The sequence below is a fragment of the Carettochelys insculpta genome, chromosome 1, assembly GCF_033958435.1.
Source record: "Carettochelys insculpta isolate YL-2023 chromosome 1, ASM3395843v1, whole genome shotgun sequence".
Lineage (NCBI taxonomy): Eukaryota > Metazoa > Chordata > Testudines > Carettochelyidae > Carettochelys > Carettochelys insculpta.
In genome coordinates this window covers 292,705,021-292,727,702 of record NC_134137.1, presented here as the reverse complement: position 1 = coordinate 292,727,702, position 22,682 = coordinate 292,705,021, and the positions used below count along the sequence as shown (strand labels likewise).

Genomic DNA, 22,682 nt, shown 5'->3' with positions numbered 1-22,682 from the left:
TCTGCTTTAGGTCCTGCCCTCGCTCCACCCTGTCCACCAAACCCCCACGCCTTCCTGCTCTGTCCCTCCTCTTCCTTGTCTCCTCCCACAAGAGCGCCTAGTACCCACTCCTCCCTCCTCCTTCCGGAAGCTTGACCACTGTGAACTGGCTGTTTGCAGTGCTCTAGAAGCACTGGGAGGGACTGCCAGCATGCAAAAAGCATGGAGTGAGGGAAACAGAAGTGGGAGCTTGCTGCTTACACCCACTAATTTTTCCTCACAGGTGACAGCTATGGCATAGGCTGATATATTGCTCCCTGATCTGCAGCCCGGTACATGAAGGGTCAACATAGATGCATCTAGATAAATACAGATTGATTGTAAAATATTAAATACAGTAAAATACCCCTGAATGCTAAAGAAAAAGCTAATTCGCTAGCCCACTAAGTTCAAAACACTTATTTACAAATCTGGGGTCCGATCAACATTTTTCAAATACATATCTCATATTTAAGAGACTGAGTGCATGTGAATATCTATCTATCTTGCCTTTACAGTTTATTTCCATACTTTTCAAAAGTGCATGTGTGCCTGGAAGATAGCAGTGTGGTGTGTAATGGCGAAGTTCTCATTTTGCTATCGTTATCTATAATGTTCCTTAATTATTGCACAGTAATAACCAATTTAAAATGTACAAAAATTGCCTTCATATTGTTAAGATGTTATTATTGTTAACAAAACATATTACAGCATTATGTATGTGGTGTCCAAAAGTGTGGTAGGCACTTTACTCAGTACACTTATTATGCTGCATCTGCCCTAACAGCAGAAGATGGATCCCTGAGAGCTAAGGAAGGACATGAGAAGCGCTCCCATCCACCTTCTGCCATGAAGACAGGCATGGAAGTCGACAGCTGCAAAGTCAATTTTTGGTTCACAACTGGAATACCAGAAATGGTATGGCAGCCATCGACCTTCCAGGTAAGCACAGATCTAGCCTGAGCATCCTATAAAAGATTATCATAAAGAATTACAGCTGACAAAATAAATGAATAATAGTAATAGAGAGTAAGCCGTGCTAGTCTATACACTATCAAAACAAAAAGCAGTCAAGTAGCACTTTAAAGACTAGCAAAATAGTTTATTAGGTGAGCTTTCGTGGGACAGACCCACTTCTTCAGACCATAGCCAGACCAGAACAGACTCAATATTTAAGGCACAGAGAACCAAAAACAGTAATCGAGAATGACAAATCAGAAAAAGATAATCAAGGTGAGCAAATCAGAGTGTGGAGGGGTGGGAGGGAAGATCAAGAATTAGACTGAGCCAAGTATGCAGACAAGCCCCTGTAGTGACTCAGAAAGTTCCCATCACGATTTAAACCATGTGTTAATGTGCCGAATTTGAATATAAAAGTCAGCTCGTCCACTTCTCTTTCTAAAACGGTGCGATAATTTCTCTTCACCGTCGAAGGCAACCCCTGGCGCTCGTTCTCTACGCCAGTCGAGCAAGAGCTTATAACCGGTAACTGTTGCCTCCCGTGTTGATGCAACGCTGTTCAGCGATGCCGGAGTACCTCTCCGGGCGCGAGCCTGGGCATTTGTTATGGAGACTCTGGGCTGCCCAGACACCAGTGTCCCCCTCTCGGCTTTACTGATATAGTCCAAAGCAGAGGATAACCTCCACGTCTGGTACCAGCTCAGCTGCAGGAGTTGCCGGGACAGTGCCAGAAGTTGACACCGAACCACCTTCGGACTCCACTCTGGATTTTCTGTCAGGGTTTACTCCCTTAGCCTCTCTCCTTCCCAGGATAACCCACAAGGCAGTGCGGTCTGGAGAATGTGGTTAAGGATCCTACTACTTCATACCTCCCTGTCACCACATCACCATAGCTCCCTGTGGAGCCATGACCTCATATCCCCGGGACCCTCCTCCCTACCTTTTGCCCCCCCTCCAGCTACCATCACCATAGGACCCTCCCCAACCCACTACCCCCCATCTGCTCCCATGTCCGCCCTCCTCACTGCACTGGCCCCTCTCCCCCCAGCTGCTCTCAGTGCCCCCAGGTCCACCTTCCCCCATCACTCTTCAGGCTCTTTTCTTCAAAGCCTTCTTTTCCTGGTAGTGCTGCCTTGCAGGGCACACATGGAACACCATACCTGAAAAGGACAAACAAACATGGGGCTCCTCCCTCGGCGAACTGCCAGAGGCAAACTCCCTTCCCTGTTCGCTACTCACCCCTTGTTCGCTGGGAGCTCCCTTCTTATAGGGAGAGCTGCTGGCTGGTCAGGCCTGGCTCAAAGCCTTGCCTCCAGTCTATTCAGCCCTTGAAGGCTCACCTGGCAGGGAACTCCCCCAGTTCACACCTTGCAAACTGCTCTTCTCTGCACAGCACAAGCTCAGGCTCTGCAAAGTAACATAGCTACACAGACAGACAGACATTCACCCACCAGCTCATCAATCAGCATTGACAACTATACGTTAGAGGTTGTCCATGAGTTCATTTACCTAGGGTCCACCATCACTGACACGCTGTTGTTGGACACTGAGCTAAATAGGAGGATCGGAAAAGTGGCCACAACTCTGTCCAGACTCAGCAAGAGAGTGTGGAATAACAACAAGCTGTACACTCACACCAAAATGCAAGTCTACAGAGCCTGCATCCTCAGCACCCTCCTTTATGGCAGCGAGACTTGGACCCTGTATGCCCACCAGGAAAAGAGGCTGAACGTCTTCCACTTGCGCTGCCTCAGGCGCATCCTTGGAATATCATGGAAGGACAGAGTGACCAACACTGCCGTCCTCGAGCAAGCTGGAATCCCAACCATGCACACCCTCCTCAGGCAGCGTCGGCTCCGCTGGCTTGGCCACGTCCACAGGATGAATGATGGAAGGATTACAAAAGACATCCTGGATGGTGAGCTAGCCTCTGGCAAAAGACCTCCCGGACGCCCCCAGTTGCGTTACAAAGATGTCTGCAAGAGAGACCTCAGAGAGGTAGACATCGAGCTAGACAACTGGGAAGATCTAGCAGATGACCGCGGCAGATGGAGGCAGGGGTTACACAAGGGCCTTCAGAAGGGCGAGTTGAAGATCAGACAGCTAGCAGAGGAGAAGCGAGCGCACAGAAAGCACAATAAGGACTTGCCAGACACCCACTACATCTGCAAGAGATGCAGCAAGGACTGTCACTCTCGTGTGGGTCTTTATAGTCACAACAGACGCTGTAAATGAAGTCCTCAATTGAAACTTTAAAGGGCGCAATCCATAGTCTATGCAGACTGAAGGATGCCTACTAATTTCTCTTCAGTAACACACATACCTTGAGGTCATTGACAGAATGCCCCAGTCCATTAAAATGTTGACTAACTGGTTTGTGGATCTGGAGTGTTTTGATGTCTGTTTTGTGCCCATTGACCCTTTGTCTAAGGGAGTTAGAAGTCTGTCCAATATACAAAGCATCTGGGCATTGTTGGCACATGATGGCATATATGATGTTAGTAGAGGAGCATGAGAAAGTGCCCGTGATTCTGTGAGTAACCTGGTTAGGTCCAGTGATGGTATTTCCAGAGAAGATCTGTGGACAAAGCTGGCAGCGGGCTTTGTTGCAGGGAAAGGTTCCAGGACTGGTGTTCCTGGGGTATAGACTGTGGCTGTTAGTAAGGATCCTCATGAGGTTAGGAGGTTGTCTGTAGGAGAGAACAGGCGTGTCACCCAGGGCCTTCTGGAGTGTAGCATCCTGATTAAGAATAGGTTGTAGGTCTTTAATAATTCGTTGCAGTGGTCTGAGTTGGGGGCTGTAGGTGATGACCAGTGGTGTTCTGTTCTTGGCTTTTTTGGGCCAATCTTACCTTGATTATCTTTTTCTGATTTGTTCTCCTTGCTTACTGTTTTTGGTTCTCTGTGCCTTAAATATTGAGTCTGTTCTGGTCTGGCTATGGTCTGAAGAAGTGGGTCTGTCCCACGAAAGCTCACCTAATAAACTATTTTGCTAGTCTTTAAAGTGCTACTTGACTGCTTTTTGTTTTGATAAATGAATAATAGTGTATTTTAGGACACGTTTGCTTTTTCCCCCCCTCTATTTTGGTTACTACCTCACAAATTACATTCTGTCACTCCCTTGTTACTGTAAATATGGCCACAATTCTTCAACAGGGCTCCCCATAGGTGCTGGGATCTGCCCAGACAGATTTTCACTGTGTGATCAGTACTTAAATGAATTTTTGCCACATTTTAACACTGAGTCTATACAAAACCACATCTCCACAAACCCTTCTTAAACACTTGACTAATGAAAAATGCATTATAATGAAAAGTGCCATTCCCAGAACTGATTCCATATGGGAGCCTTGCAACTGCATAGAACTCCAGTGAAGTCAATGAGGCATGCTTGGGTGCTAGGGCTGATCACAGCAGAACAATATACAAGCATTTGGACTTGAATATTTAATAACCAGAATGGAAACTTAACACAGTAGTCCTCTAATGTAATTGAATAACATATTTCTTATTATTTGAAATTGAACATTGATCTTATATTCATTTGATTAAATACGGAAATTATTAATTTTTTATGCTTAAATATATGTTTTCTCATCTCATGTTCATTTACACATTTCTAACATCTGAGGCTAAATTTCTCCTGGCTAGTTTTTACACTGCCCAGGTGCTTTTTAACCTCAGACTCCATTTGGACTGCCCTATGAATAAATTACAGAGTGCTGGACTAGAGAAGTTCAATCTCTGGTTCGGCATGATTTTAGTCAGTCAGATGTCCACATATCATGGTGTGACCAAGTTTCCCACAGTTCTCTGAGGCTTGTTTTCAGATGTCATTCCTGGCTCTCTGTGTTCTGTGCTGCTATTTAGCTGTACAGTAGGGTCTCAACATTCGCGAGAGTTCTATAATTGAGGACCCTTGTGAATGCTGAATTTTGCGACTATGGCAGCTGCTCCCCTGCCCGGGACCCTAGGGAAGTGGCGGCTGCTGGCACTCCCTGCCTGGGGCCCCGGGGAAGCAGCAGATGCTGGCGCTCCCTGCCTGGGATGCAGGGGAAGCAGCAGCTACTGGCACTCCCTCCTGGAGTCCTGGGAAGCAGCAGCCGTTGGTGCTCCCCACCTAAGTGCACCGGGAAGCAGAGGCTGCCACCATTCCTGCCCAGAGCCCCAGGTGAAGTGGCAGCTGCCGGCACTCTCTGCCCCGGAACCCTGGGGAAGCGGCCACTCATGAATAATTGAATTTGTGAACCTTAAGTTTGTGAATGTTGAGACCCTACTGTAATTTACTCCTAAATGTCTTCTACAAGCCCAGCAAGCAGTAGAAGTGTTGGTAATGCTGCTAGACAATATTGACCTCCTGTGGTTCAGCAAATTCTCTCATTTGGCACCAGTCAGGTTCTGAGCATGCCAGACTAGAGAGGCTCAAACAGCAGTGACATACATAAGTCATTCAGTGTGCCTGTTTTATGAAATTAGATGTTCAAATGTAAAGGATTATTTCAAACATTTTATTTTGACATATTATTTACAGAACTGGATGGAAACCAGAACTGCCACACCCCCAAGAATTCTGACAATTCAAAAAAAAATTAGGAAGTTCCCCACATAGCGAAAATTCTGAGACACTTTAGTTTGGGACAATCAAGTTTCTAGAGTACCCAAACAATGTAATATAAAAAGCTAAATTTCATTTTATACCACTAGGTACACAAAGATATAGATATAAAAATACAAAAATAAAAATGAAACCAATAATGTAAAAAATTGGACTTTTGCCTGAAATTTTACCAGCACTTGACAATTTCTGCAGAATATTCTTTCAACGTAACTTCATTTGCCAATTGAAAAAACCTATTGCAGCCAACTCCTGTTATTATCATTAGTCTTGTTTATACGGCTGTAATGTCTAGAGACTCCAATATGCTAGGTACTTTACAAACATATAGTAAAGACAATCTTGGTTCCCAAGAGTTTACAGTCTTATAAGAGATAAGATGCAAAAGTGAGAGTGACAACCAAAAGAAAGGAAGAAGTGAGGGGGATAGAAAAGTAACTTCCCCCCCCGCCCACCACAAGACTGGATAACTATTATATAATTTGAAGATTCCAGAAAAACACTTAACTCTCTAAACACAACCCTGCTTTTCCTCCTGCCCCTCCAACATGGCACACAACCAAACTTCAACTGGCTGACTTATTGTAGGAATAACTCATTCCCACAAAGCATGGCTCTCTGTTCCTCTCTAGTGGACGAACCACAAAGGGACGACTACTTTACAGATGTGGGAGCGTGACTCCTGGCTTGGTAGACAAATTTGTCCTTCCTCTGCTTGACCTAGTATGCTAAAAACAGCATTTTGCTTATTGGTACACAGGTGGTGCCTCAGGCTAGCTGTCAAAGCTCACCTGACCCTCTGGGTTCAAATACCAACCGAAGTTTATGAATCTGCTACAGGCTTTGAGAAACAGAACTAGTCCTTTAGATCAGGCAATATGTTCACAGGTTCAATTTCTAATGCTAAAAACAAAGCCAGAGACATCAGATGACATAAAAACAAAGGCAAGGTTTGAGAAGGGAGTGAAAGGAGCAGAGGGTTACAGACTAATTAAGGGATTTAATAAATAAGAACTAGCATGAACAATAGCACAGAGACATCTGAAAGATGGGTAGTTAGAAGGGATGTTGATGATTAACCAGTAAGCCTCTCCCTAATGGTTGAGGCATTCCAGTGGAAGCCGCATGAAAATAAAGGAGCTCAGGCAGGCATACCATAAAACAAAGGAAGCAAACTAACATTCTGGGTCATCACCATAAATACGTTGTTTATATGACTGGCTGCATGGGATTCTAAGGAGTGACCCAACCACTCCACACAGTCCATAGGTAACTCCAAAAAGATTCCTCAGGAAGCATCTGGCAACATCAAGAACATGGATGAGGAAGAGGAGCAGCAGGACAATGGTCAGCAGGACAATGTAGCAGTTGATCTCACTGAAACCCAGGAACTTTTTATAAAGATCTCAACCCCACCTCTCAGGCCATTTCACAGACGGACCCTGACGACAGGGACAGGGGAGAAGAGGAGAACTTCTGCTGAGCTCTCAGTTTTAATAACACTACAAGTGGGTTAAGGTAATTAGGTATGATCTGTGGTGGGTGCTGAGCCTACACAGAATGTGACCTCCCAGTATAACTAGTTAATGTGTCTGGGGACAGGAGCGCCAGTCCTCCTTGCACATCTCCATAAAGCTTTTAAATCTTCTTGAGGTTTTTGGGAGGCCTGCCTTAGTCTGACCTCCTCAATAGGACACCTTTCCACACCATGCCACCAGTAAGTAATCTGGAATATGGCACCTTAGAGCAGCACAGCGTAACGACTGGCCTTGTGCCCACATTGAGTCAGCATTCATTCCCTATCAATTTATCTTTTTCTCAGCAGACTAAAATCTCTTTTTGCAACCTAGAAACATCAGAGGAAGGAGCATTAAGCTACAATATGAAAGTGAAAGCTGCTCTGCCATACCTGGACTGCCCCCTCCCTTTTCCAGAGTGCTAGGGGAAGGAAAATTCTCACTGTCTCAGCAGAGGCAGGGGAGGGGGAAAGAGATGTGGTGCCCAAGAGAGCCGCAGGGAGGAAAACGCAAGCTGCTCTGCCATGTCCAGACCTCCCCTCCCTTTCCCAGGCTGCTAGCAGAAAGGCAACACTCACTGTCCCAGCAAAGTAGGGAGTAGAAGCATGCCATGACTGTGAAAGACACAAAGCTCTGAATGCACGACTACGCTGCCAGGCTTGCCCCTCCCCTCTTTCCTCATGCCCCTGGGGGGAGAGAAAGGCTTAATGGCCCAGCAAAGGGGAAGGAGAAGCACATGGCAACCATTACTAACCCAGCCCCTAGCCCCTACCCCTCCACACCACTTGCAGCCAAAACTCCTTTTGCTGTGCCTTACCGTGGCTGGAAGCGAAGCCAGTCTAGCAGGCTCCTTAAGATCTCTGTGTAGTGCCTGCTGCACAGAGGATGCTTAAAAGCCAAAATATGCCCTTGCATGGAATACATCTCTATTGTGTTTCAGAGAGGTTATTTCCATGAGATTGCTTTGTGTGTTGTTGACTTTATCTACAGTAAGGTGATATCAATGTTTGACCTTCACTTATGTTTTACTGCAGTGAGCTCAACAACAGCAGGCTCTTTGACCACCACTCAACCCCCTCCCCTACCCCAGCTTTTAGAGTGGCACACATCTGTAGGAGACAATGAACATGAGAAGACATGTTCATACAGCATATGGAAGCTGCCCACAAGGACAGGGCACAGTTAAATGTGCAGAGAACCACTCTGGAAAAGAGATTGGGATAAAAGGAGAACCTCTGACAGCATGAATTGAAGACCCAGGTTGAGATGGTGCAGCTGATGACGCAGCAAACAGATGTCCTGCAGAGCCTGATACAGGAGCACAGAGCCCCACTGCAGCTCATCATGAACCACATACCCTCTTCACCATGTCCCCTAACCTCCTCCCCACTGACAACCTAGAATGTGTGCTGGAAAGTCAAGGGCAGCCTTGCATTTCACCTCCAAGGACCCTCCTAAGAGAAGTTGGCTGTTATTCCCCTATCTGTGATAGCAAGATGCCCTGGCTTATCCCCTGAAGCCCATGCCATTAACTCCTTTAGTGCCCCCTGAATGAAAATGATTAAGCTCACAAAACCAGTGTCTTTGTTGCCTGTGTTGCATGGGGGTGGGATGGTTTACAGGCTTCATAGGCAAGCACACATAATTCAGGGGGCACTTCCTTAAGAGCAACAGATATGACCGTCAAGTTGCGGTTTGGTCATTCATAAAGCTGCTCTTCCAGTACCTCCCTGATTAGCAGTGTCCTTCACCGTGCACACTTTACTGTCATGGTGTCTGGCTGCTCATAATTATTGGCTAGGTGATCTGCCTCAGCCCTCCCGCCTGGGATGAAATGTCTGCCCTTGCTCTCACATAATTATGAAGCATACAGTAGTCTGACACCACAAGGGGAATATGGCCTTCACGGAGGTCTAACCAAGTCAGGAGACTCCTGAATGTGGCTTTTAAACAGTCAAAGGCACATTCTACTACCATCCTGCAGTTGCTCAGTGTGTAGTTGAACTGCTCTTTACTGTGGTCCATACTGCCTGTGTAAGGCTTCATGAGCCAAAGGAACAAGGGGTAAGCTGGATCACCCCAGATCACTTTTGACATCTCTGTATCTCCAATGGTTATTTTCTGGTCTGTGAAGAAATTTCCCTTCTGCAGCCTTCTGAACAGACCAGAGTTCCTAAAAATGCATGCATCATGAACCTTTCCTCATCATCCCGTGTTGATGTTGATGAAACAGCCCTTGTGATCCACCAGCGCCTGCAACACCCTGAAGAAGTACCTCTTGCTCTTTATGTACTCTGTGGCAAAGTGGTCCAGTGCCAAGATAGGGATATGCGTTCCATCTATCACCCTGCCACAGTTAGGGAACTCCATCAAGGCAAAACTATCTGCTATTTCCTGCACATTTCCCAGAGTCACTTTCTTTTGTAGTAGAAAGGTATTGATTGCCTTGGCTACCTGGATCACACAGCCTCCACTGTAGATTTGCCCACTCTGAATTGACTGTCTACTGACTGGTGGCTGTCTGGCGTTGCAAGCTTCCCCAGAGCTAATGCCACACACTTCTGATCTATCACAGCAGATCTCATTTTGGTATTGCAGTACTACCGGGTGGGAGAAAGCAATGCACAAAGTTCCATGAAAGTGGCCTTATGTATGGGGAAATTTAGGAGCTTATGCTGATCCATCCCATACCTGCAGAACCATATCAGTTCTATCAGACTGAGCTGGTTTCAGGGCACCAGAACCAGCGTTCCACAGTGTACAAAGTATCAAGTGCAGCCAGCATCCCCCCATTCTTCCTCTCCAGCGTCTCACATGCGTATAAGTCTGCGTCCTCCTCAGAAACTTCATTGCTCTTACAGCTGCTTAGGCTCTGCACATACTGCAGCACAATGTGTGAGGGGCTCACAACTGTTTTAAGCTACACAGATTCCATGCTAGCCTTGTAATGGAATCTGTGTGAGTATGAAAAAAGGGCACAAAAGCACTTTCTGCCACTGCTTTCCAAAGGGAAGGGGGAAGAGACAAGTTGCCTATGGGATGCTGACAACACACACCCAGAATGACCCGCAGCAAATTTTTGTCCCATCACACACTGGGACAGAAACCCATAATGCAACAAGGCACCAGCTGTGGACTAGGTATGCATAGTGCATTGCTGGCAAAGTAAAAGCTGGGAATGCTAATGGGCACACACTACTTTTACTTTATGTGCCATTGTGGACATGCACCTTTGACTTTAAAAAAATAGGGTGCTAGAAAATCGACCTTCACAAATTCAGCCTCATTTCCTAGTGTAGACATATCCTATGAGTGAGACACAAGGCACTCATGGAAGTGCTTCATATGCAGCAATTCATCATAGAAATCAAGAAACTATGTGAAACCGCACCCCTACTCTACTCCATCTCCACTAGACACAGGAGTTTCTGCTCCTCTGGGTAAAATTGTCACATTTTAAAAAAAGATCATTAAGCGTTCACAAAAAGGGTACACAAAAGCAGGCAGAGTAAGGTAGTTCAGAGATTCTTTTAAAATATTTTAGATTAAACATACTTGTATGCGTTGTGGTAAAGAGAGACCTGAGTCCGCTGGGACAATTTGTATTCTTTGTGCTGTACCATCCATTAGTGTTTGAGTAATACTTCCTTGGGAATGAGCAATCTAGAAACAAACAAATAAATAATTGGAATGACAGCTATGTGAAAATACTGCTGTACCACATTAAGGTTAGACCAGCTTCAGATGTGACAGCAAAATATTATTCCAAGTGAAGACCACTCGTACTGTATTGGGAATATAGCAGCATGCAACTTAATTTTACTAGCTATTGTCTGTATGTTTGAAAGTTCTACTTGTTCCACAGTTTCAAAGCCATTTCATGATAATTTCTGATCCAAAAGTCAGAAATATGTTTATAGTAAAATATGAGCGGGAAAATGAATTGTTGATCAACCCACATGAAAGAGACTATAATTAGACTGCTTATTTTCTTGTTTGCTCCAGTTAACATTTGCAACAATGGATAGATATAAATGAATCATAGTCATATATCACTTCTACCATTTTCACATTTTCTGTTATTGTTTTTTTCCCTTCATTGAATAACTGGCCTACCCTGTCTGTCCTTGGTCTTCCTCTTGCTTCTAATGTATTTGTAGAATGTCTTCTTGTTACCCATTATTTCCTCTAAAAACAATAAGAAGTCCTGTGGCACTTTATAGACCTCTTAATCTATAAGGTGCCACAGGACTTCTCATTGTGTTTAGGGATACAGACTAACCCTCTGATATTTTGTTTCTGTATATCAGAGAGGTAGTCATGTTAGTCTGTATCTTCAAAAACAACAAGAAGTCCTGTGGCACCTTATAGACTAACAGATATTTTGGAGCATAAGCTTTTGTGGCCAAAGACCTGCTTCATCACATTCAGAACCCTCACCCCCCGCCCTCTGTCATGCATCTGACGAAGTGGGTCTTTGGCCACGAAAGCTTATGCTCCAAAATATCTGTTAGCCGATAAGGTGCCACAGGACTTCTTGTTGTTTTTGTTTCTCTAGTTAGTGTAATCTCATTTTGTACCTTGGCATTTCAATTTTGCCCCTACATACTTACTTGTTTCTATTCATTCTGAGGCAGATATGGTCTAGAGATAATACTTCCTCCTGCCACAAGTACAGGGGACTAGTTTAGATGTCCTCTCAAAGTCCCTTCGAGTCCCATGATTTTATAGTAGGGACATACCTTTGCATGGAAGCATATTTAACTTATGTGCTCAGTGGAGCTAACTACAGGTTGAAGCTCTCTGGTCAGGCACTCTCATCTGGCAACATACACAATCTTAGTTAGCCATATAACCAGTTATCATGGGTGTGGCCAAGTTTCCCGTGGTCCCATAAAGTTTGTTTCCAGCCACGAGTCCTGGCTCTCAGCGTCCTGTGCTGTTATTTAGCTGTAATTAACCCCTAAACATCTTCTAAGAACCCAGTAAGCAGTGGAAGTGGTGGTAATGCTGCTAGACAATATTGATATCCTGTGGTCTGGCAAATTCTCTTGTTCAGGTCCTGAAGGTACCAGACTAAAAAGGTTCAACCTGTAATATTAGTCCATTTCTGTTAATCCAACAGGAAAAAAAGAAAAGGATATTAAGAGACACCACAAGAAGAAGAGAACAGGGAAGGGCCTAATAGTATTTTACGTTTTACCATCTTAATTTGGATATCCTACTTAACACATGCAGACTGTATCATATAAGTCTCCAAATTTGCTGTTCGAAACACACCTGGCTACTTTGCAAAAACAAAAACAAACTATTGTTACTTCCAACAATCCAAGAAGTTGAGAGGGGAAATCCAGCTTCTCCCCTCAAAATTTTAAGTCACCTGCCTCTGCTCAAAACTAACAGAGAAATAGGAGATGCATCCCCTCTAGTACCATATTCCTCAACTGCCTCACAGAAAGAAAAAAAATCTGAGCATTCTCTACCCAGCTGTTATTATCTACAGACTTCCCCAGACAAATTCTACAAATCAGTTAATCATTTTTGGTACAAAATTCTGAATATAAAATTTAAAATTTGGAGGCAAAATAATCTGCATTTAAAGAAAAAACAAACAACACAATACGAACTGGACTGGTAAAAGTTCCACATACACTAGGTCAGGTATAATCTACAAAACACAAGGCCTTGACTATTTCTAATACTTTTGATGGTTTAAACAGATATTTGGCACAATTATATTATGATCCATGTAGGCTATTAAAATATAAATCCTGTTGCTCATCATATAGTTGCATATACATAACTCTCAATAAAGGAAGAGGATTGGAGGAAATTGCCATTCTAGAAATCTAGCTACAAGCAAGCCAATCAGACCCAGAAATAATTATTTACAATCCTAAAATTTAAGAATTTTAGTCACAATTTACAATTTTTTCTTCCAGCAATAAAATAACTACCACAAATTAAGTATGACTATTACCTGTTGCAAAAAGACATCTACTTATCTATTTCTTCAAAAAGATGGAATACCACAATTAATGCCGTGCGTCTATCACAGAGATCATGGAACGTGTGGATTTGTGACTTCTGCAGCTCCCACAGATGACACTGGCTGCAGTCCTGGTCAATGGGAGCGGTGAAGTTGGAGCTTGAGGATGTGGAGGAGCTCCTGGGGCCCTCTCCCCTATCTAGAGCTGCAGGGACAAGCTGGCTATTTCCCAGAAGCTGCATGGAGGTAGACAAGGAGGCTGCCAGCCCTGCCAACACTCCCCAGCAATAAAAACAAGATTTTTGGGCTGCATACCATCACTCCTCCATAAGAGCACCCTCTGCTCACAGCCTGGCCCACTCCCCACGAACTGTCACTTGGCCTACTCCCCTACTGAGCACCTGTAACTCGCCACTTAGCCCGTCCCAACCTGAGGAGCACCAGCGACTCAACCCCTGGTTCACCCACCTCTTGCAGACCACCCAGGACTTCCCCCTGGCCTATCCCCCCACAGGACACTCGTGACTTTCCCCCTGGCTGAGCCCCTCTCTTCCCCCTCCCAGCTTTCCCCTGCTGAGTGCACACAACTCATCCCCTGGCTCCCTGGCCCAAGTTTTAGTTAGGAGACTATAACAAATCATGGAAAGTCACAGGTCATTAGTTTTTGTTTATTGTCCATGACTTGTCCTTGACTTTTACAAAAAACACACGTGACTAAAACACAGCTATAACTGTGATGAAGAGAGGCACAAATAAAAAGCTTCTTATTAGAAATAACAAAAAGATGGTGGCTCACCCATTGAGTGTAAATGCAAGTATTTTTTGGCCATCTCAGAATACATAAATAAACAATGGAGCACAAACACCTATTTTAAAAATCAGGAAATTATGCATGAAGGGTATGAAGCCACCAGAGGCAAAGAATGGAAGAGCATGCAGAGTCACATGTCTCCCACAAATTTGCTGCTTAGTTTGCACTGGCATGTTCAGTAACATTGTTAAAGCTGTCTGCCCTCACTCTGCCCCCTTGGCTTCCCCATTGGCAGTCAAGAGCCATCTCTGCAAACAACCTTGTCACATGTCACCATTGAGCTATGTAATGTAGAAATGCAATGTCGTAGGTATTTCAAGTACTTTTCAAAATTTTAAAGTTCTCAATAAATGAAACACTATACTTACCAAGAAACAGATACGATCATTAGTTGCCAAATTCATATCAAGCCAGTTACTTGTTTTTTACCTAGGTGAGAATGTCTGCACATCAAGCAGGTTAGTAATTACAATGCTGTACCTCATGTGTGAGGTAAAGATGCTCAGCACATATCTGACTTTGTAGTTTACAATGGAATAGAGAAAGCTTGTATCTCTAGAATTTCCAAGTTCCTTAAACCTGAGCTACTTATCTTAAAGAGACAAGGTGGGTGTGAATGCTTTTCATTGAAAATTTCTGTTGGAGAGGAGGAATTGGTCTACACTAGACCTTAAAGATGGCTGTAGATATGCAATTCCAGCTACAGCAATTATGTAGCTAGAATCGATGTATCTGCAATCAACTTTAAGGGCTGTCCTCATTGAGGGAGGTCAATGGAGAGTTTCTTCCGTTGGCCTCCCTTACACCTTGTGATGGCAAGGAGTACAGAGGTCAACTGCTGACTCCAGAGAGATTGATTTTGTATGTCTCCACCAGACACACAAAATCAAACTCAGAACACCCCCGACCAGGTCAATCTCCTGGTAAGTATAGACATGCCCAGAGACAGGCTTTTGAGCTACACAGAACTCTACTTCAGGTCTGAGGGTTTGTCTACATTGCCTATTGAATGAAAAAACTTTTGTCCTTCACAGGTGATTAAGCACCCTCTCTTACCCAAGATAAAAGTTTGGCTGTGGTGAGTGGCAACGTAAATGACTTGCCAGCAGGAGCCCTCTCCCATCAATAACGTGAATCCTGCTCATAGGAGGTGAAGTATTTTGCCCTCTAAAGTGTCAACTGGCAGCATTTATATTGCCCAACCTTTAGCAAGAGGGCCGTACTGCTAATGGCCGTGTAGTATAGACAAATCTGACAAAGGTACTACAGGTTGAACCTCTCCAATCCAGAATTCTCTCATCCAGCAACATCTGTAACCTGGCATGAGTTTAGTTAGCTGGATGACCACTTATCATGGCTGTGGCCAAGTTTCTCATGGCCCCATAAAGTTTACCCAGCCATCACTCCTGGGTTTCAGTGTTCTGTGCTATCATTTAGCTCTAATTTAGCCCTTAATGTCTTCTAAGAGCCCAGTAAGCAGTGAAAGACTGGCTAGCTCAGTCAGTCAGAGGTGGCGCTAATAACACCAAGATCACAGGATTAAGCCCCATGCTGGCCAGTGACACTTCTTGGATGGGGTGGAGGGATAGCTCAGTGGTTAGAACATTGGTCTTGTAAACCGTGAGTTCAATCTTTGTGGAAGGCCATTTAAGGATCTGGGGCAAATAGATTAAAAAAATTTCAGGGATGGTGATAGATCCTGCCTTGAGCTAGACTTGATGAGATATGTATATCTCCATATATTAAAGTTTTGGAAATGCTGCTAGAAAATATTCACCTCCTATGGTGTAGCAAATTTGCTCATCCAGCACTGTTCAAGTCCTGAGGACCAGATTAGAGAGGTTCAATCTCTACTTTCGCAGGTAAATACGAAAATTCTTGACAGCTTAGAATAAATAGTTAGCATGTATTCTATAGGATCTGTCAAGCTCTGCATCTCTCAAAAGCTTTTTTCCCTCACAAACAGAAGCTAGACCAATAAAAGAATAACATGGGATTCTATACAACTCTGAAATTCCAAACTATATTGACAAAAGTGAGCATATGCAAGAATACAAAGTGTACTCAGCATGCAGTTCATTCTTCAAGGTATTTCCCTCAATTTGTCAGCACTGACTGATGCCAGTTTGCTCCCATTTCCTTTACCTCTTTCAGATGCTAGAAAAACAACAGATATTGCTGCATCTGGATATAACAACAGCAAAATATACAAGTGTCCTCTGTACTGGGAGAAACCATCTCATCATTTCCCTTACTATAAACAAACACTGAACAGAAAAGAAACATAATAGAGCCACATATGTAAATGACACTAAAGAGGAAGAGCAAATACTCAGCTACCCCTTAAGATTGCCCTAAGAAACAATGCACAGAATAGTTTTTGCATCAACTACCACAAAGCTCTGGCCACACACCACTTTATCATCACTGTTATCAAAAGTGATGACGGGTCTAAAATGGCATAAAGCCACTTTAAATGCATCATTCACTGGTATTTGGCAGTCAGCCTCACATAACAGCACGGTCTCCACACTAGTCACGTAAGACAACAGACTGACATGATACATCTACAAGATCAAAGTATCACTGAAGTTGCTTCAGTGGCTAAAACTGGACAATAAAAGGTTAAGTTATTTGTATCTGGAAATCCTCAAGAGAGTAATGTTTTCAGCACACCTACTTGATATGCTAAGTCTGTATTCACAAAGCGATGATGTAACAGCAACATAAAAGCCTGTTGCTTCCCTTCTTTAACCACGTGATAAATGAAGACAGATGTGCTCTTACTAAACAAACTAATACAAGTGACAAAAAATTGCATGCCAGGATTCTCTTGGAAAGAGCAAGTAGGGTGTGCTATTCTAATTAAAGTGGCCTCTCTACAGCAGGAAAAAGGGGAGACACAAGCATCTTGGATGGTTTGCTCTCCCCCCACCGAGTATGAGTTGGCTTTTGTTGCTTTTGAATTGGATATAAATTTTGTTGCTACTGTGAAAAGGATGACTTGGGATCCAAGAGTTAAAAAAAAATTAAAAATTCACAATCTGACTGAATTCTGGAGTCAAATTCGTTCTCAATCCTTATATTCATGGCACTCAATAGTCTGGGCCCAGGACAGCTAAAAGATTTACTAAAGCTGCTGGATAAGACTGGATGGACAACATCTCCATCCCTTAGAACGTGTCTATACTTATGTGGGGGTTGCCATAGACCTTAGACCGCGATCGATCTTCTGGAGATCAATTTTACCATATGTGAAGATGTGGCAAAATCAATCTGCCTGGGCTCAGCTGTTGACCCTGGTACTCCACGCTCTCATGTGCAGTTAAGGAACGTTGGCACAAGCCAGAAGAACCCTGGTCTGCACTAGCAAACAAAGTCAATCCTGATAGGTCAATTCTAGCTACGCTAATGGCATAGCTAGAATTGCGTATCTGGGATTGACTTTGTTCCCTAGTGTACACCAGGCCTCAGACACAATGCTACCATAAGGGTAAAGCCTGTTTTTTCAGGAGACAGAGCACTCCTCAGGGGCTGGAGCAAGACTATGGAATAAACTCCCACAGTTGCCAAGATCAAACCTTCCACTCCAAAAAGGTACTACTTCAACTTGCCTTTTATAATATAAACAATGGTCTGGGTGTACCATCAAACAAAAATAATTCAAGTCCCTCCCCTTCCTAGCCCTATACCCGGGGTGTCCAATAAGCTCCCCATTCCCCACAGGCAAACAGGGAATCAGATTGTGGCAAATGTGGCTCTGACTCAGGAGAGCCACACACATGGGGCTCCCAGCCGGCTGCTCCGTGCACACACCCCACCACATGGTGGAACAAGCATGTGGCAGGGGAGGCAGCTCCTCTGGCCCTGGTGGTGCGGCAGCTCAGGCAGTTTGTGCAGTGCAGCAACTCAAGGGCTGTGGCGCAGTTCACACAGCATGGCTCAGGCAGCTCGGCAGCTGCAGTGCAGATCACACGATGCTACACAACATGGCTCAGGCAGCTTGGCTTGGGAGCTGCAGTGGCTTGGGGGCTCAGCGTCTGTGGCACGGCTCCAGGGAGTCCTTCGGGGAGAGCCCTGCCTGGTGGTGGAGCAGTGGGACCTGGCTGGAGGAGGGTCTGTAGAGATCTGGTGAATTACACTTGAACACCACTGCCCTATACTATAGAAACACGCACACACACACACTACCCTAAATTAAAAATATAAATCATGCAACAGATGTTAGTTCTGTCACTTAATGCACCAAAGAAGGCACTGAGACACTACAATGATGAGGGTGGCATAAGAACATATACAACATAAACAAAACAAGAGGAAAAGCTTTTTATTAAACATTAAAACTGTTTCGAACTGAGCTTGAAATTACCTAGAATACTTGACCGTAGAGTAAGAGAAATCTAAATTAACTAAGAACAGAAATTTCAAGTAAACAGGTACTATTTTGATATATTTCTTATAACCACCTTTCTATAGATTCTGAACAGGGCATATAGAAGTAATGAACTCATAAGTGTTTTATATTTATACATACACAAACATGCTCACTAAACTAATTATTATCTCCTCATGCATTCCTAAAAGCCTGTATTACTGCAGTATTCAGCCACTACATACAGATTAAAGAACATAGCAAGAGCTGCCCAACAAGAAGAATAAATTCTCTATACTCTTTGGCTCATTCCAGGCATCCCTGCACTTTTAAAATTGTGTACCACTGCCACTTCTGTCTATGGAGCAATTAGAACAATTGCTTACATAAATGCATTTCAAGCTATTTTAAGGTAATTTTGCAGCTAAAGAAAAGCCTACACCATAGGACTAATCAGCTCTATGAAGACAATGAGTGGCTCACAGTTGCAGAACCACTGATTTAGTCAATCATTTCTACCTTTGGAAATATTGCTACTTTGTTTTTCTAGCTCAGTTTCTTTGGGGAATGTTTTGACAAAATTCAAGTTTTACATCATAACGTAAAGATACAAGAACAGGGTTCCTGCTAATCTTCTATGGGAGGGTCTCCTGGAGGTTTGGGTCCGCTAGAGACCATTCTCTCTTGTGCCTTTGATCTTTACATATCAGTGTTATGCTTTATTGTCCAACTTGTCTCAAATAGGACTAAAATATATATGTACCTCTCCCATTTGTTGTTCAATAATTTGATGGGCCAGTTCCTCTATGGTTGCCATGATCTTTAATCACCAAAATTTCCTGTTAAAGAAAGAAGCAGATTCTTAACATCTGTAACCTTCAAGATGAAAATATCTGGGGAGGAATACAGTTTACAAAAATAAATTTTAGCTACAGTTGCTAAATGAGCTCAGCAACCAATTTCAAGTGCTCTAAATGTGACTTTGGAAAAATGGCATCATATAGTTCCATCTTTGTGTCACAAGGGCTTCCACATAATTTTGCTGTTTCTTAGGTCACTTTTCTGTTACAGGAGAGCTACAACTCTGCAAGATTTCCAAGTACTTATGTGTTCTGGTTGGTTTTTAATAATTTATAATCAATTCTGATCCATGGAAGGTTTAATTAAAAGCTTACTCAGTTGGAACTTCATTAATGTTTCTGCTAGTGTACCAGTCAACTTACACAGCTTGCTCATCTGAAGTTCTACTGATTTAGCACCTTTAACAAGAGTAATTCAAGCTGTATATCAGACATTACAATGAGACTAAATCTATGGAATAAGATGATGCCAATATCACACTCAATTTAGTGGCCAGGGTATGCCTAAAAAGAAATCTGATTGAGATTCAAGTCTGCTCCCCTCATCGTGTGAAGGGTGAAAAGTAGTCCCAGCGACAAACCTGAGATCATTACGCAGTGTATATATTAAACTACTTCTCTGTAATATTAAATGTTCATATGCAATAGTGGTTTGAGGCACCTATCTTTACGATAATCAGTATGTAAGAAGAGTGAAGAGGGATAGCTCAGTGGTTTGAGCATTGCCCTGCTAAACCCAGGGTTATGAGCTCAATCCTTGAGAGGGCCATTTAGTGATCAGGCGCAAATAGATTAGGGGGAAAAAAGTGCAAGAGAGTTACAAAACATTTGTTCAAATTAATGTAAAAACCTAAATTACAGTCCACAGAGCATGAAAATTGAGTCTGTTTTATGTAATCAAGCCAATACACATATAGTGAAGCCTCATTTACATGCAAAAGTTGTATTGCATTAACTATACTAATATAGTTACACAATACAACAACCCTAGCATGTACATAGTTGCCCTGTTAAAAGGTGTTCTGTTATAGCTATTCCTTTACAGGAAGGGTAAATAAGCTGCGCAGGCACAGATAAATATTGGACAGTGACTCCAAATTTTTCCAGACTACTGTATCCCCTTCAGGAGTCTGATTTGTCTCAAATTTCATCTCATGTAAAAGCCATTTGCTCCAGTGGCCACAGGGGGCTTTCTGGTTAACCAGTTAATTCTTAACATCCCGATTTGTCTTAAATTTTGGCATGTACTGGCTTTGTTAGTAGCCACTTGTAAAACAAACAACTATCTAGATGAAGTGATGTACCCTGGGAAGACTTGTGTATCCCCATGCGTATGCATACACCTGGTTGAGAACTGCTGGTATAAGATACTTTTGCATTGGTATAACAGTGTCCATAAAATCAATTGTATTACAGTAATCTCTCAAGGCATGCAAGGGTTGTGTTCCATGCAACCCTCATGTACCTTGAATTTCACGTAAGTTGGGGAGGGCCTGGAGGGGATGGGTTGGGGCCTTGGGCAGGTGCAGGGTGGTTAAGTGTGGGGTGGGTTAGGGCTGTAGGGGGGACGGGAGGGTGCAATTGAGCCAGGGCGTGCAAGGGGTTGGACTTGGGCAGCAAGGGGTTGAGGCGGGGGTTGATCCTGGCCACGGGATTGGAGCTAGGGCCATCGGGGTGGTGGGTAGCGGGCGTTGAAACTAGAGCTCCACATGTGCATGCACTGGGGGTTGAAAGCCCCGGGCACAGGCTGAGGCCGGAGCCCCATTCGCCGGGGAGTGCGAGCTGGGGCCGCAGCGGGTTGGTGGGGTTTAAACAGGGGTGAACCAGTGCCACCCTGGGAAGCAGAGGGAAAGGGGTTTTAGTCCGCCTGTGGGCTAAAAGCCTTCCCCCTACCTTCCCAGAGTGGTGTCTAGTGCTGCTGTGGGAAGGCAAGGGGAACGGGCTCTTAGCCTGCCTTGTTGTCTGCAGCTGTGGGAAGCTAGTCAGGCTGAGTGCCCAGAAACTTCACACTCTGTGCTAAACTTGCATTAAAGCAAGTTTCGTGCAATGTGACGCCATGTAAAGTGAGGGATTGCTGTATAAATCGGGCATCAGCTGTAAAGAGCAGGGTCGAGTGCTTGGGATTCGTGTACTCCGAGACCTTACTATATTTAACTATTTTGGTTTAAGTCAATAAATCACACTCCACACCAGATAATTATACCAGTACAAAAAGAGTGTGCAGACAACACTTAAAATACATCAGTTATTTCTTTTCATTTCTCCTATATCCTTGCTGGCATCTCATCACATTACATCCTCTGTCCCAGAGGGACTGTTTTATGACCAAAATACTAGCCAAAGACTCATTTTGAAGCCATCTCTGTTCCTGATGTTAAACAGACTGCTCCTTTTTGAACAGTGACAGAACCTCAATCACACCCGCGTACAAGGTAGAACATCTAGTTCTGCTGATAGAAAGGGAGAGAGAAAATAGTAGCATGTTTCACTTTACAGAGCATTTCTAAACCACCACCAAACTTACAAAACACAGAGGGAAGAGTGTAGATAAAACCAAACTTCTTCAGCATGCATTTAAAAAAAAAAATCTCACTTTCTAAACATTTAGGCTACATCTACACTAGAGAGTTTTGTCAACAAAACTTGTGGAGAGCCTACAAAATGCATTTCGTCGACAGTCTTTCAACAAAACTTGGCACTTCCGCCAACAGCGTTGTGCCTCTGAGTGTTGAGAAATGACAGCTTCTGTCGACAAAAAAAGCTGTGCAAATGTGCCAGGGATAGGGCCTCTAGTTGGCTGTTCTGTTGACAAAGCGGATTGCTCTTTTGGTCCGCTTTTGCACGTGGATGTGATCTACCAACAGAAGTTTTGCCGGAATTCTCTTCCAACGGTAATTTCTGTCGACAGATAGCTGTAGTGTAGATGCAGCCCCATGGTTTGTCTCAATTCCTCTGCAGGACAACTATATTATCCCCATTTTTACAGACAGTGAAACTGGATTCCAGAGAGAATCACTCCAGTTAAAACAAGTTAGATCTTATATAAAATATTGCCTTTTTTGTTTGTTTGTTTGTTTTGTTTTAAGCCCAATAGTCTCCGTAACTGAACAGTAGTTGGGCTGACTTCACTTTCTCGTCAGAGTAAATATAATTTAATAGTGATGGGTTCTAAAACATCACCACTTTAAATATCATTTTGTCTGAATTTTGTATCTACAATTTCAACACCTAAAATTACTGTAACACAAATTAGCAAATATCTGTTTGTATACTGTGCATTTGACTGCATTTGTCAGTCAGCTTCTTCCCTACTGGAAAAGTGTCAAGATTTCAATTTTTTAAAATTAGAACATATTATTAAAAAAGCATCCAGAAACTTTTTTTCTTTAAATTAGTGAAATTTGTCATCCAGCCTGGCTAAACTACAGAGTAAAAAGTGAGTACTTTATATGGAAGAGCCTAACTGAACAAGTTTTTTGCATGAATTCCCACAGAAGTTAACGGAATTGCTATAAAGGCCTTTGCAGTCCAAACCACATC

General features: G+C 43.5%; 1 protein-coding gene and 1 long non-coding RNA gene across 9 annotated transcripts in view; one reads left to right on the top strand and one right to left on the bottom strand.

The window, feature by feature from the left end:
* Nucleotides 1–8,706, top strand: part of LOC142022201 (uncharacterized) — an 85,533-nt gene extending 76,827 nt beyond the window's left edge. For 2 of the 3 annotated variants that reach the window (XR_012647886.1, XR_012647883.1), the window contains 2 exons: nt 806–960; nt 6,856–7,105. This is a non-coding gene — a long non-coding RNA (uncharacterized LOC142022201). Of the gene's footprint in view, nt 1–805; nt 961–6,855; nt 7,106–8,144 lie in introns of those variants that run through there. The other variant, XR_012647885.1, reaches the window with a different exon arrangement.
* The window catches only part of NR2C1 (nuclear receptor subfamily 2 group C member 1), a 116,779-nt gene that overhangs the window by 63,264 nt on the left and 30,833 nt on the right, over nt 1–22,682 (bottom strand). For 4 of the 6 annotated variants that reach the window (XM_075011771.1, XM_075011746.1, XM_075011728.1 and 1 more), the window contains 2 exons: nt 19,046–19,121; nt 10,666–10,773 (listed from right to left, as the gene is read on the bottom strand). In XM_075011771.1, coding sequence (XP_074867872.1) covers nt 10,666–10,773; nt 19,046–19,099 — 162 coding nt within the window. In that variant the 5' untranslated portion in view covers nt 19,100–19,121. The remainder of the gene's footprint in view (nt 1–10,665; nt 10,774–19,045; nt 19,122–22,682) is intronic. The other 2 variants (XM_075011762.1, XM_075011753.1) reach the window with 1 other exon arrangement.